A 15,399-nucleotide genomic window follows, 5' to 3' on the forward strand; every position below is an offset into this window, starting at 1 on the left:
ACATCTTGTGGAAGCCCTAGGAAGTGCATGCTCATCCATATCTAACATAGACATCCAATGGCACTGTTTTCTATATTGAGTTCTCACTTCATGTATGGATTTTCTTCTCAGGATTTTATCTGCCATATGAGTTCTGTTTTACACAGACATAATTCAAACAGTTTTAGAAACTTCAGAGTGTTTTCTAACCAACAGTAATAATACTATGCATATATTCCCATCTGGGAAAGAGTAGATGGCCGTTTACTCTGGGCACGCCTTTCATCCAAAAGTGAAAATACTGCCCCCTAGCCTCAACAGGTTTTAACTAGTGTAGCCCACAGCCATATGGCATAGCCAGATCAGGGCCTAACATAAGGACAACTCAGAGTATGCTATTTTGTTCTTCTGAAATATAATATGAAGAAAATGTAGTGTGTTTCTTTAGACCTGTCTAAAATAAATAATGGATTTATTGTGATGCCTTTAATACATGGATTTATGAGACTTTAAAATGTAAATGTTCCAAAGAATTTTGAAAATAGAAATGGGCAAATATTGTATAATCCAGGTGTGCAAAGCTCTTAGAGACTTACCCCAAAAGACTCACAGCTGTAATCAATGCCAAATGTGTTTCTAACATGCATTATCTCAGGGGTGAATAGTTATCTAATCAAGATATATTAATGTGATATTTCTCATAAGAAAATTGACATTACGGAGTATTTTGTGTAGATCGTTGACCAAAGATGACATTAAATCCATTTTAATCCCACTTTGTAACACAACTAAATTTGGAGGGGGTCAAGGGGCGAATACTTTCTGAAGGCACTGTAATTGACGACGGAGCATTATCTGCCAAGCCTCCTCAGAGCAATGCAGAGACAGACACCATTTGAATGTCTGCAGTCTCGTTACAACTTCGTCTTCACACACACAACGTGATTACATCCCTCTGTGACCAAGAGAAATTGGTTGTTTTTCAATTCTTTGAAATTATTTAGTATTTTTTCATGTTGAGAGCTCTAAATCCAGCTGAGAATATCACAGCAAAATGAGATTATGATTGCTAGACAGCACAAGAAATGGGGCTCTCGCAGGTTGGGCTCCGTCGATCCAAGTGAGAGCAAATCGATTCTTTGTATGGATAGGACAGAAAATGTGACACGTCACTCCATATGCAAGTGTCACACCATATGCAAGTGTTGGGTGTGAAACCTGACAGTTCAAGTCAGCTCCACTGACAGAGTGGTAACTGGAGAGCAGACCGATGGGGTTTTCTGGCACTATAAGGCACTGGACTCTGAGGTTCACAGAGCGCTTTGTACACAAAAATGTCAGTCGGAACTGGTCCAGAACTGCTAGAAGTCCCCAATATATGGGATTTAACATCAAAGAGGTTTAACTTTAAATATTTCACTATCTAGCCAAGTTTATTCACATAGATATACCGTAAAGGTGAAAAAGGCATCGACAGCCCCTGGTTACTGGCTTGAAAAGAATGCCTACATCAAATAGGCACGTAAAATAGGTTACACCAAGCATATAGAAATGGCCTCAAAACTGCTGCAGATTTTATTCAGCGGTTGAAAAGAAGAGCACAATATCAGTACTTCTTCATGAACGGGTTGCTTTAATCAGGAATATGGAATGCAATTTCTGTGTTTAAGGGCGGAAGCAATTTGGTCGAAGATGCAATAGGCTAACCACAATCATTATGATATATTATACACCGAGCAAGGCTATACAGAAAGGGTGCTCAAACTTTTGGGCTTGGTGGGCCAAAATATAATCTAAGTGGTGGGCCACGAGCCAAACAAATAGACATCATTTATTTAGTTTTTCTTTGGGGAGGGGGGGAGGGGGGCAGGCTTTTTAGGGTATTGAAATAATAGCTTTTTTGAAAGTAATCACTACGCCAGCATGTCTGTCAATAACGGATTTCACCTGTATTCCTACACTTTGGACTTCAAAGTAACACGCTTTGTTAAAAATAAACTCAAGTAAAACTATTATATTCATCATAGTGATTCAGGAGTATAATATTCTCCACCAACATTAGACAAATATTCAGAAATCCCTCAAATTGCTGAAATAAATCAATCAAATCAATAATGACAGAATAGTCAGATTAACTGATAACTAAAATAACAGTGCAGATGACACTCTTTTGCTAAGTGCAGAGATGAGTAATGCATCTGTAGGGGACTTTTACTAATGCTACAGACTTTGTGGCACAGCAGAAAGTTCAGCTATGTGAGTAAATAATGTATGAAGATATGAATGTGAGCCACTTCAGATCACTAATCCGGCAAATGGACATAAAACAGCACTAACACGAGCAGATCTACATCTGGGATGCTCTGTTTTAATCAGCTGTCTGCTTGACATGATCCTATGTGGTCCTGCAGTTATGGGTTTTAGATGTTGGGGGGGTTCTGAAGTGTTGGGAAAGGTTAGCTGCAAATTGTTGTTGCCTCCAGCTCCTTTGAAGTATTACTAGCTGGTTATTCTGTTGTCTTTTGTATGTTTCTCCTAGCACAATGGATTGTATGAGCCTTTCGATTGCTTTGAAAGCAACTGTCCTTTTTGCCACTCTTGTGTTATGAAATTAGATTTTCTTTTGAGGTCATTGTCATTAATCTGAATTAGAAAACAAATACCCAGGTTGGTGTAATTTTGCTGCATTCATGAGCCTCTGAAAATGTATTTAAACCGACACAAGGAGTCATCCTGATCATCCAGCAAGCCAGCCCACCAAAATATTTTTAAGTGGCTTGTTGACTTAAGTATTGATTAGGAGTTTATGGATTAGATGTTTTTCCATCTCTCCAATAGAAAAGGTTGGGGGTTGGCTATTGTGATTCTAGATCTGGTTAAGTGCAACTTTTCCCTCAAGTTAACTACAGGTCTGTGACACATCTGCATGTGTCTTCATTTTTACATGATCCCTCTTCCCTGTCCTTTCATATCATGACATTCGTTCCACTAGATGAATATGACCTTTCAATTATAATCCATTGGCCTACATTTCTGACCAAGAATGTAAAAGGTACACTATCTTTGTACTTTATACCATCTTTGATATCACAAGACATTTTTAAAAAATCCACCCCTTGTTGAGACAGAGTAACATGTTTGAAGGGAATGAACCCATCTAAATGTGCTGTATCTTGGTGCTCTGAAATAGAGATGATTTAGAGAGAGAGAAAGGGAGGGAGCGAACGATAGAGAAATAAAGGAGTACAGCACAGCCCTTTGAAATTATGTCTGGGTTGTTGGCATTTCTAGCATGCAGCTGGAACAAGGAGCAGGCGGAGAGTGAGTGGGGAGCAGAGAGGGTGGCGGGGCGCTGGCTCCGTCTGATGATGCGAGGGCCGTCTCGAGGGAAACACCAGTGATGTAATGGAAAGAACTGCTGATGGATTGATGGAAGGATGGAGGAAGATGGAGGGAGATAGGCAAATTGAAGGAGAAAGGGAGAGATGAAGGAAGATGGGTGGTTACTTTAAAGTCTACACGAGTCTACTTTCCATCTATGTTGTTGGACAGTTTACTGTAGCTAAAGGAAACGGTATACAGTTTACAAAACATACAATGCGTCTGACTGAGTCTGCAATCCTTTTGTGACAAAATGCTTAACCTTTTTTCTGTAACATAGGATTGTCATGGGTTCATACTGAGTGCTACGTATATCGGTTGCAGGTACTTAGGCAATAAAAAAGACAAATTAATTTATGGGCTTGGTCCCTTTTAAAGACAACAATAAACTCAGCAACAACAAAAAAACATCCTCTCACAGTCAACTGCATTTATTTTCGGCAAACTTAACATGTGTAAATAGTTGTTTGAACAAAACAAGATTCAACAACTGAGACATAAACTGAACAAGTTCCACAGACATGTTACTAACAGAAATGGAATAATGTATCCCTGAACAAAGGGGGGGGTTCAAAATAAAAAGTAACAGTCAGTATCTGGTGTGACCATCAGCTGCATTAAGTATTGCAGTGCATCTCCTCCTCGTGGACTGCGCCAGATTTGCCAATTCTTGATGTGAGATGTTACCCCACTCTTCCACCTGCAAGTTCCCAGACATTTCTGAGGGGAATGGTCCTAGCCCTCACGTTCAGATCCAACAGGTCCCAGACGTGCTCAATGGGATTGAGATCGGGGCTCTTCGTTGGCCATGGCAGAACACTGTTCCTGTCTTGCAGGAAATCACGCACAGAATGAGCAGTATGGCTGGTGGCATTATCATGCCGTAGGGTCATGTCAGGATGAGCCTGCAGGAAGGGTACCACATGAGGGAGGAGGATGTCTTCCCTATAACGCACAGCGTTGAGATGACAACAAGTTCAGTTCGATGATGCTCTGACACACCGCCCCAGACCATGACGACCCTCATCCTCCAAATCGATCCCGTTCCAGAGTACAGGCCTCGGTGTAACGCTCATTCCTTCAACGATAAACGCGAATCCGACCATCACCCCTGGTGAGACAAAACCGTGACTCGTTAGTGAAGAGCACTTTTTGCCAGTCCTGTCTGGTCAAGTGATGGTGGGTTTGTGCCCATAGGCGACGTTGTTGCCGGTGATGTCTGGTGAGGATCTGCCTTACAACAGGCCTACAAGCCCTCAGTCCAGCCTCTCTCAGCTTATTGCGGACAGTCTGAGCACTGATGGAGGGATTGTGCATTCCCGGTGTAACTCGGGCAGTTGTTGTTGCCATCCTGTACCTGTCCCGCAGGTGTGATGTTCGGATGTACCGATCCTGTGCGGGTGTTGTTACACGTGGTCTCCCACTGCGAGGATGATCAGCTGTCCATCCTGTCCCCCCTGTAGCGCTGTCTTAGGCGTCTCACAGTACAGACATTGCAATTTATTGCCCTGGCCACATATGCAGTCCTCGTGCCTCCTTGCAGCATGCCTAAGGCACATTCATGCAGATGAACAGGGACCCTGGACATCTTTCTTTTGGTGTTTTTCAGAGTCAGTAGAAAGGCCTCTTTAGTGTCCTAAGTAATCATAACTGTGACCTTAATTGCCTACCGTCTGTAAGCTGTTAGTGTCTTAATGACCATTCCACAGGTGCATGTTCATTAATTGTTTATGGTTCATTGAACAAGCATGGGAAACAGTGTTTAAACCCTTTACAATGAAGATCTGTGAAGTTATTTAGATTTTTGCAAATTGTCTTTCAAAGACAGGGTCCTGAAAAGGGACATTTATTTTTTTGCTGAGTTTGTGTCTTCTAGTCTTGTAAAGAGTAGGCTTAATGGCTGATCCCTTATCTATGGTGGTAAAAAACATCGGACGATGACTAGTCCGCTCACTTTCCACCATGTGTGTTTGCCCATTTAAACACTGGGGGGACTTTCTCTCATTCCATATCTGACTATTTTCAACAAGCACGCAGTTGAAAACAAATATTGACAGTGAGTTTATTCAATATTAGTAACTTAAAATCATAGTAATAGGTAACCTAGAAATGGTTGAATCACTATTTGGCAATATTTTGCCAATAGCTGTAAGTTGTTATATTTTAAGTCAAGTCTTTAAAGGGAATTGAAATATTTTGAATTAATTTGTAGCGTTGTGATGAAAATGTAACCTGAGATTATGCAAAATCATGTTAATTCAATCTCCGGATAAGCTGTTAGCAGGAGAGAGATACGTTTTTAGAGCTTGTCTTAAGACAGCACTGTGTACTGTACCAGTCATTCTGAGCAAGAAGTTCTAAACCTTCCAACTAAATTACAGTGTCCTTGAGTAGCTGGTGACAAGTAGAGCAAGGTCCTTTTCTCTCTCGAATAACTTCCAGATAGGGCTGGAGAGAGAATAAAGCATTACTATACAGGCACTTGATTTGGCTCTGATCGCTGTCTGATTCATTTTCATTGCTATACCTTTCTTTAGCTTAATTTGACTTCCTCTGTGTCGCTGAGAAGGGCAGATGATTCAAGGCTTTTATCCGTTAGATGAGGTCCAATAAAATATTCAGCCAGGTTGCAAGTTCATGTAGCAGTATTGGTTATATTTTCAGACTTCATCCATTTTATTGATGATGATATTGTGCATTTTGCTGTACAGTAAATGATAGACGAAAGCGTGTGGATTTTAATACATTTGCAGATGTGGAGATACCTCTGCTTTTAATGCTTGACAGTTCAATTGTTTCCTAATGGGATTTTTGGACTAAATGCTTAATAGGCTTAAATTACATTGCATCCTGGAAAACACACTGCCCCTTCACTAGGTCATTAATGTCTACCTTTCATGTTGAATACTGTTTGTTTCCACAGTCAGTTTATCTTGATTAGATCAGACTATATAACCCAGATATTTAACAAACCTCTCCTTCAGAAACACCATTGTAAATCTTGATGATATCATGAAAAAAAACACCCTCTGATGTTGATCCTGTTTTTGCATAAAGGGTCCATGTTGCAGCCGTGAATAAGCTCTTCAGTAAAAATCATAATTCTCTTTGATCCACCCCAAAGTGTCTTTGATGATGGGAATAAACACAAGGACTTTGTCAGGCCAATTGGGATGTTATTTTGTTTGCAAGGACACCATCTGAAACAGTCTCTGTGTGTGTGTTGTGGTACTGTAGGGACCCACGGCCCCAGGTGTAGGCCCTGTATGATTTAGATGATTCAGACTAGGACAAATAGAATTAGCCTGTTTAATGTGACGTCCTCCTTCCTTACACCAGAGACACAGCTGGACGTGGGAGGGCATTAGGGATGTACTTTTAAACCCACGTGTAGTTCCAATGTACCAATGTGCTTTGATTTAAAAGATACAACGTTATGCCAATTAATAACATTCCCTTTGAATGTGTTCATCTCTATCGAATTAGCATAAATTCTCTCCAACGTACACTGTCTACAGTTATACAAATTACTTTCTAGGTAAAGTGTTTATACGTGAGTTTTATTGTACAGTTACAATATACATACTGACGTACATTCTTATTATACACTGACTATATTGATTCTGATGACTCTCAATATTAAGGGCTCATGGTGTGATATTTGCATTTCCTTCCTCAGGTAAAGAATGTGTTGGACCAAGAGGGTTTCGGTCGACAGAAGAGAGGGTACAGAAGCATTGATGAAATTTATATCAAAATGACCGACCCCCTATTCAGCAAACAGTGGTATCTGGTGAGTAGTCATCATTCATCATTTCATATCAGCCTCAATTATGTTATCTTACACACTGATCACAGACATATTCACTGCTGCTCCTCCTATGGAGATGATGTCTTTTCATTAGGCCAGTCAATATTGCCCATGCCATCTCATCTCCCCGTTCATGTCAGCCCACTCCCCCAATGTTTACCCTGAACTGGCAAGTGTGACTTTCCTGTCTTCCGGGGCCAATGTGCCTTCCTTTATTCCACTTGTCAGATTAAACGCTCCCCAGTAGGTTCCCAGCAAAGTACCATATCCGTGACATTTGCTTTTCCCCCTCCCTCTCATCCTCCACACCTCATCTCTTCCTCCCTCTTCTTTCCCCTTATCTTCCTCCATGTTGAGTAGTTCTCTAATGACTCCTCGGCTGGGTGTCCTGCATCATGGCCTGTCTCCATATTGTTTGTGTGACAAATTAGATCAACACTGGCCAGGCTGATGGGACCCCCGGACTCGACCTGAATGTGGCTGAGGCTTGGGGGCTGGGTTACACCGGGAGAGGCATCACCATAGCTATCATGGACGATGGTAGGTACCGGTATAGGCCTTACAGTTGAAGTTGTATCACTATCTCAGTAGAGATCATCACTGGGAGTGTAGTTCTGGGCTGGAGTTAAATTCTTTACACCAGGGGTGTCAAACTCATTTTGTCCGGGGGCCACATTCGGTCTTCACCAAGTGCCGGATGGTTGAAAATTCAGTTATATTTCCTTACTGTCAAAATGTGCAACTATTAAAAGTCTTCGATGTTTTTACTTATTTTTGATTAGCCCTCACTGTTGAGCTTTCTTTTCAGTGATTGCTAGCAAGCTGAACAGAGTGAAGAGAATGTATAATGTAGAGCAACTATAATTTCTACAGTTTCGATTTGGTTTTAGTAATTAAATATAGATTGACATAATTTTTTTATTTTGTCAATTCACCCACAGGCCAGGGGCTGTATGTTTGATACCCCTGCTTTACACCCCGTAGCTCTTCAAGACCAGAGTTGGTAGCCATCGGTAACCATCGGTGGCTACTTCATTGTATTTTGATTAGAAATAGCTTGAAAGGTAATATTCATCCACTTGTTATTGTGGTTAATTATAGTTCATTGTGACAAGGTATCTGCATGTGGTTAATTAACTAATTACAGAGCCTTGCAAAAGTATTCATCCCCCTTGGTGTTTTTCCTATTTTGTTGCATTACAACCTGTCAAACTAAGTGTCACATGATCTGTCACATGATCTCAGTATATATATATACACCTGTTCTGAAAGGCCCCAGAGTCTGCAACACCACTAAGCAAGGGGCACCACTAAGCAAGTGGCACCATGAAAAACAAGGAGCTCTCCAAACAGGTCTGGGACAAAGTTGTGGAGAAGTACAGATCAGGGTCGGGTTATAAAACAATATCCAAAACTTTGAACATCCCACAGAGCACCATTAAATCCATTATTATAAAATGGAAAGAATATGGCACCATAACAAACCTGCCAAGAGAGGGCCGCCCAACAAAACTCACAGACCAGGCAAGGAGGGCATTAATCAGAGGCAACAAAGAGACCAAAGATAACCCTGAAGGATCTGTAAAGCTCCACAGCGGAGATTGAAGTATCTGTCCATAGGACCACTTTACACCGTACATGCCACACAGCTAGGCTTTACAGAAGAGTGGCCAAAAAAAGCCATTTTGCCTTGAAGAATTGGCAAAAATCCCAGTGGATAGATGTGCCAAGCTTATAGAGACATACCCCAAGTCTTTGGGGGCTGAATAGTTATGCACGCTCAAGTTCTGTTTTTTTGTCTTTTATCTCATTTTAGGCATGTGGTGATAAGTGATAGGCATGTTGTGTAAATCAAATGATACAATCCCCCCCAAAATCTATTTTAATTCCAGGTTGTAAGGCAACAAAATAGGAAAAATGCCAAGGGGGTGAATACCTTCGCAAGCCACTAACTTTTAAGTAAATGACATGTACAGCGTACATGTACAGACCAGCTCCCAATTCAAATGTAATAAGTACAATGTAAAATCAAAGTCACCATTTCCTGTTTCAGATTTTCTCATAAAAGTCCAAATCTCCCCTCAAGACCTGTATTCTTTTGAAGAAGAAATTGGAGCATTACCTCATAAATTTCTGTTGAAATTATGTTACAGGGATCGATTATCTCCACCCAGATCTTGCATCAAACTACGTAAGTACTTGATAATTTCACAATATTCTCCAATAATTCCCTGTATTGCTGTTCTGAAATAAAATCTTGCTTTGAAGTGCCTTTTTTGGCTGGTCTGTTGTTGAGTGCCAGTGCCAGTGGCAGGTGTATTCCAAGTTTCCTTCATGGTTGGCAAGTCTCCTTGTGTCCTTTGGGAGATGGGCAGCCAGCCAACCAAGCTGTTTAATGTTAATGGGCTCAGCACTGTGGCAGGCGGGAAGGCAGGCCGATCTGTCACTAGCACAGATAATGCCAGGGTAGTTAGCGCCGCATAATGTGAGGCTCCAACTTCAGAATACTGATAATAACACCTAAAAGAACTGTCAGTGTCGCTGGCCAGAAAGAGGGAAAAGAGGAAGGAGTAAAAGTAAGGAACTACATCTTTGAAGTGTATCTTAAATAACTCACCACGCTCACCTCCCCCCAGAAATGTCACTTGTCTTTTCCTAGTAGCTGTCACGATCGTCGTATGGAGGGGACCAAAGCGCAGCGTGGTGTGAATCCATTATTTTATTGAATGACGAAAAACTCAAAGAACACTTAAACAACAAAACAAACATGCCGCAATGATAACGAGTGCTGACACAGGCAACTACACATAGACAATAACCCACGAAATACCCAAAGAAGATGGGTGCCTAAATATGGTTCCCAATCAGAGACAACGATAAACACCTGCCACTAATTGAGAACCAATCTAGGCAACCATAGGCCAACATAAACACCTAGATGAAAACTCCCCATAAATCTACTAAAAACCCTAGACAGTAAAAACATCCTAGAATAAGACAAAAACACACATATCACCCATGTCACACCCTGACCTAACCAAAATAATAAAGAAAACAAAGAATACTAAGGTCAGGGCGTGAAAGTAGCACTGACTTTGCTTATAAATAACTTGTTGAGGGAAAATATAATTGATACGATTGTGATATGTTGGTGTCTCTCCTAACTATTTTAAGATGAATGCACTAATTGTAAGTAACAATGGATAAGAGCATCGGCTAAATGACTAAAATGTAAATGTAAAAATAGAACTGACATTACAAAACATATTATTTAACACTGACTATTACATTACTATTACATTGCTGTACTAATGAACATCTCCGGGCTATGTACTCAACAAGCTCAGTGTGCAGTGTTAAATGGCCAAATTCTGAAATCCTGAAATGGCTGTTTTGCTTTGACTGATAGTGAGAGCTGTGATTCTTATCGTGTCTGAGCCAATGACAGAGGCTTTATAGCAGTCCATTGCTGATACAGGGAAACAGTCTTTTGTAAAACAGCACCATCCAATAATGTGTTCTCTTATAGAAACACAGTAATGAACAGCACTGAAAGGTTTGCTGCATAAGTGTAGTTGGACACACACACACACACACACACACACACACACATGCACACACACACACACACACACACACACACACACACACACACACACACACACACACACACACACACACACACACACACACACACACACACACACACACACACACAGCCTTTCCTCCATACCATTTTATATTTATTTTCATATTGGAAAGATTTAGAGCTTCCGAAATGAAAAGGTGAGAGATGAGACCGCAAAAGAGAGGGAGGGAGGGAGAGAGAGGAAGGGAGAGAGATTAATTAATGTCAACAATTTTCTTTCACTCTGAGGATATTGGAAAAGCTTCAAACTGTCATAAACTTTGTGGTTCATGCATGATTCCTGTGTGTGTGTGTGTGTGTGTGTGTGTGTGTGTGTGTGTGTGTGTGTGTGTGTTTTATTTATTGCCTGTGAACGGGGATGAGTCTAAGCCGAAAAATAGCCGTGAGCTTGGCAGTCAGGTTGATGCAGGAGGAGCATGCTCTACTCGGCTGATGGATCATGATGTGTAGGGATCTAAAACTAACTTAGCGCAACACACTTCCTGTGTGTGTGTGTGTGTGTGTGTGTGTAGTGTATTTGTGTGATGTATATGCGCGTGTGTGTGTGTGTGTGTTTGTATAGATCACTGTTTCCTGATCTTTTCATGCTGATCCTCTGCAGCAATAATTCCCCCAACTATCAGTAAAACTATAACGTATTGAATATGCCATTCATCATTCAATTGAGATTGAAATACATTTGTGCGTGTGTCTGAGTGTGTGTGTAAGAGGCTGATAAAATAATTTAGTGCATCTTCACTCTCTTCCAGGGCCGAAGTTGTTTTGATATAATTTCTACCTATTTCCTCGAAGCCTACAAACACTGCAATCAGTCAGTATTGATTGGTCTTCATTAGTATGCGCAAGAGCACACATTTATGTGTGTGTGTTGTGTGTGTGTAGGGATGCCACATTCTATAACACCTTGCTTGTATGAAATTGTTTCCTTGTAGTAAATTATTTATCTTCATTTCCCTATTATCTTTGTAACGAAGAGTTGTTAAAGACCCAGTGCAGTCAAAAATGTGATTTTCCTGTGTTTTATATATATTTCCACACTATGAGGTTGGAATAATACTGTAAAATGTTGAAAATTATGATAATGCCCTTTTAGTGTAAAAGATGTTTGATGGGATGGAGTTTTGGCCTGCCTGGTGAATTTGTTAAAACCTCTCTGGGCTATTGTATTTTGATGTCCGGATGAAAAGCGCGCCCAAAGTAAACTGCCTGTTACTCAGGCCCAGAAGCTAGGATATACATATAATTGGTATATTTGGATAGGAAACACTCTAAAGTTTCTAAAACTGTTCAAATAATGTATGTGAGTATAACAGAACTGATATGGCAGGTGAAACCCCGAGGATAAACCATCCAAAAAATAAAAAATCCAGTCTACCACTATTTCCAATGGCTGTCATGTTAATTATGAGGTGAAAACCTCCCAGATTGCAGTTCCTAGTGCTTCCACTAGATGTCAACAGTCTTTAGAAAGAGTCTCAGGCTTGATTTTGGAAAAATTAGCTAGAATTTGTAGTTTTCTAAGTGTCTCCATTGTTTTCATGCACATGGTTGAGAGCGCATTCTTTGTTGTTTATCTCTGGTAAAGACAATAACGATTCTCCGTCTTAAATTGTATAATTTATTTACATATTAGGGTACCTGAGGTATGATTATAAACATTGTTTGACTTGTTTGGAGAAGTTTATTGGTAACGTTTGGGATTAATTTTGTATGCATTTTGAAGGAGGGAAACCGGTGGTTTATTGAATAAAGCATGCCAGCTAAACTGAGTTTTGGGGATATAAAGAAGGACATTATTGAACAAAAAGACCATTTGAAGAAGAAGATCTTCATAGGTAAGGCATTTATTTTATCGCTAATTCTGACTTTCATGGCGCACCTGCCTGGTTGAAAAATGTTTTTGATACTTTTGTGTGCGGGGCGCTGTCCTCAGATAATCACATGGTGTGTATTCACCATAAAGCCTTTTTGAAATCTGACAGCGGCTGGATTAACAAGAAATTACGTTTATTTTGATATATTACACTTGTGATTTTCATGAAAGTTAAATATGACTATTTCTGTAATTTGAATTTTGCGTTCTGCAATTTCACCGGATGTTGTAAAATCTATCCCGTTAACGGGATTTGATCCATAAGAGACTTTAATAGACCAATAAGAAAGAGTTCCAAATCTCTCTGCCTACAACAGCTAGTTTTCCATTTTCTTCTCCCCACTCAGACCACTCTCAGTCCTAGCAAAATTCTTGCTTGAGAAGTTTCTCTTTGCTAAGAATCACATTTTGTTTCCTTTTGACCATTTTAATTGAAAACAATCACGGTAAGGTACTGAATTGTTACTCAGAAATGTGATATTAAGATAAACAAATGGCTGCATTGGAGCTTTTAAAATTCATTGCCTATTGAATGACAGTTTAATCTAAATCCAGTCAATGTAATTTCATGCCAGGCTCTTGCTCTGGATGGTGATACACTCTGTAAATAGGTAAGATTAGTAAATCTACCACCGTGGCAGTGCAGTTATTATAATATGAAAGGTGAATGGAGGGCGTTTACCAGGCTAAGTTGTGAAGCTCGTTCGCGAGCGCACAAATATAGTATGGCTCTGATTTATCAATGAAAACATGTATATGTTAAGTGCAACAGTTTTATAAACACAATAATTGGTTGGCAACGCAAATTCTAGAATCTCCACGTATGCCAGAATTAAGGAAGAAGGTTGATACAGTGTATTCGGAAAGTATTCAGACCTCTTGACTTTTCCACATTTTGTTACATTACAGCCTTGTTCTAAAATTGATTAAATCGTTTTTTCCCCCCACATCAGTCTACACATATTGCCCAATAATGATAAAGCAAAAACAGATTTTTACACATATTTACAAATTTGTTAAAATTAATAACTGAAATATCACATTTACATACATTTTCAGACCTTTTACTCAGTACTTTGTTGAAGCACCTTTGGCAGTGATTAAGGTAATGAGTTTCTCCCATTCTTCTCTGCAGTTCTTCCCAAGCTCTGTCAGATTGGATGGGGAGCATCGTTGCACAGCTATTCTCAGGTCTCTCCAGAGATATTCGATCAGGTTTCCACTCTGGCTGGGCCAGAGCGTTGTCTTGGCTGTGTATTTAGGATCTCTCTGTACTTTGCTCCATTCATTTTTCTGTCAATCCTGACTAGTGTCCCAGTCCCTGCTGCTGAAAAACATCCACATAGCATGATGCTGCCACCACTATGCTTCACTGTAGGGATGGTGCCAGGTTTCCTCCAGACGTGTTGTTTGGCATTCCGGCCAAAGAGTTCAATCTTGGTTTCATCAGACCAGAACATCTTGTTTCTCATGGTCTGAGAGTCCTTTAGGTGCCTTTTGGCAAACTCCAAGCGGGCTGTCATTTGCCTTTTACGGAAGAGTGGCTTCCGTCTCGCAACTCTACCTTAAAGGCTTGATTGGTGGAGTGCTGTAGAGATGGTTGACCTTCTGAAAGGTTCTACCATCTCCACAAAGGAACTCTGGAGCTCTGTCAGAGTGACCATTGGGTTCTTGGTCACCTCCCTGACCAAGGCCCTTCTCCCCGGATTGTTCAGTTTGGAAGGGCGGCCTGCTCTCAGTAGAGTCTTAGTGGTTCCAAACTTCTTCCGTTTAAGAATGGTGGAGGCCAATGTGTTCTTGCGGATTTTTAATGCTGCAAAAAAATGTTGGTACCCTTCCCCAGATCTGTGCCTCGACACAATCCTGTCTCGGAGCTCTACAGACAATTCCTTCAACCTCATGGCTTGATTTTTGCTCTGGCATGCACTGTCAACTGTGGGACTTTATATAGAAAGATGTGTGCCTTTCCAAATCATATCCAATCAGTTGAATTTACCACAGGTGGACTCCAATCCAAGTTGTTGAAGCATCTCAAGAATGATCAATGGAAACAAGATGCACCTGAGCAAAATTTTGAGTCTCATAGCAAAGGGTCTGAATATGTATGTAAATAATGTATTTCTGTTTTTTATTTTGTAATACATTTTCAAAAATGTCCTAAACTTTTTGCTTTGTCATTATATGCTATTGTGTGTAGATTGATGAGGAGAAACATTTCTTTAATCCATTTTAGAATAAGGCTGTAATTTAAGAAAATGTGGAAAAAGTCAAGGGGTCTGAATACTTTACGAATGTACAGTATATGAGACCTCAGGGAACTTTGACAATGACACTCCATATTCAGAAGCTTCTGACCGGCTCCTTTAGATTATTGTACTTTTTTTGTTCATAATGAGAATATAATAAGTGGTACTCTGAGAGATGCATGAGAACATTTCTAGTATATAGGTCATTTGAGGATGTGGTAGCCTAATATTTCAATATGGCAAGGGATTGAAGATCTAAGCAGTGCTGACATATCTCTTAGTCTCCAAAGTTGAGCTTGGTGACTTGTTCATCCCAATCTAACTTTTTGAACATTAAACCCTGTTTGAACCCTTTCATATGTTTTACAGCTTACAGTAAGTATGATATTAAGTGTGAACAAAGGATCAGCCCAAACCATGTCATGTTTGCCCTAACACCAGTTCCTTAAAACCAGTACCT

General features: G+C 40.2%; 1 protein-coding gene across 1 annotated transcript in view; it reads left to right on the top strand.

Moving 5' to 3' along the window:
• Positions 1 to 15,399, top strand: part of LOC112254478 (neuroendocrine convertase 2) — a 67,061-nt gene that overhangs the window by 22,002 nt on the left and 29,660 nt on the right. Inside the window, exons 3-5 of the mRNA XM_024427135.2 lie at positions 7,040 to 7,153; positions 7,603 to 7,711; positions 9,325 to 9,362. Coding sequence (XP_024282903.1) covers positions 7,040 to 7,153; positions 7,603 to 7,711; positions 9,325 to 9,362 — 261 coding nt within the window. The remainder of the gene's footprint in view (positions 1 to 7,039; positions 7,154 to 7,602; positions 7,712 to 9,324; positions 9,363 to 15,399) is intronic.

The sequence above is a fragment of the Oncorhynchus tshawytscha genome, linkage group LG01, assembly GCF_018296145.1.
Source record: "Oncorhynchus tshawytscha isolate Ot180627B linkage group LG01, Otsh_v2.0, whole genome shotgun sequence".
NCBI lineage: Eukaryota > Metazoa > Chordata > Actinopteri > Salmoniformes > Salmonidae > Oncorhynchus > Oncorhynchus tshawytscha.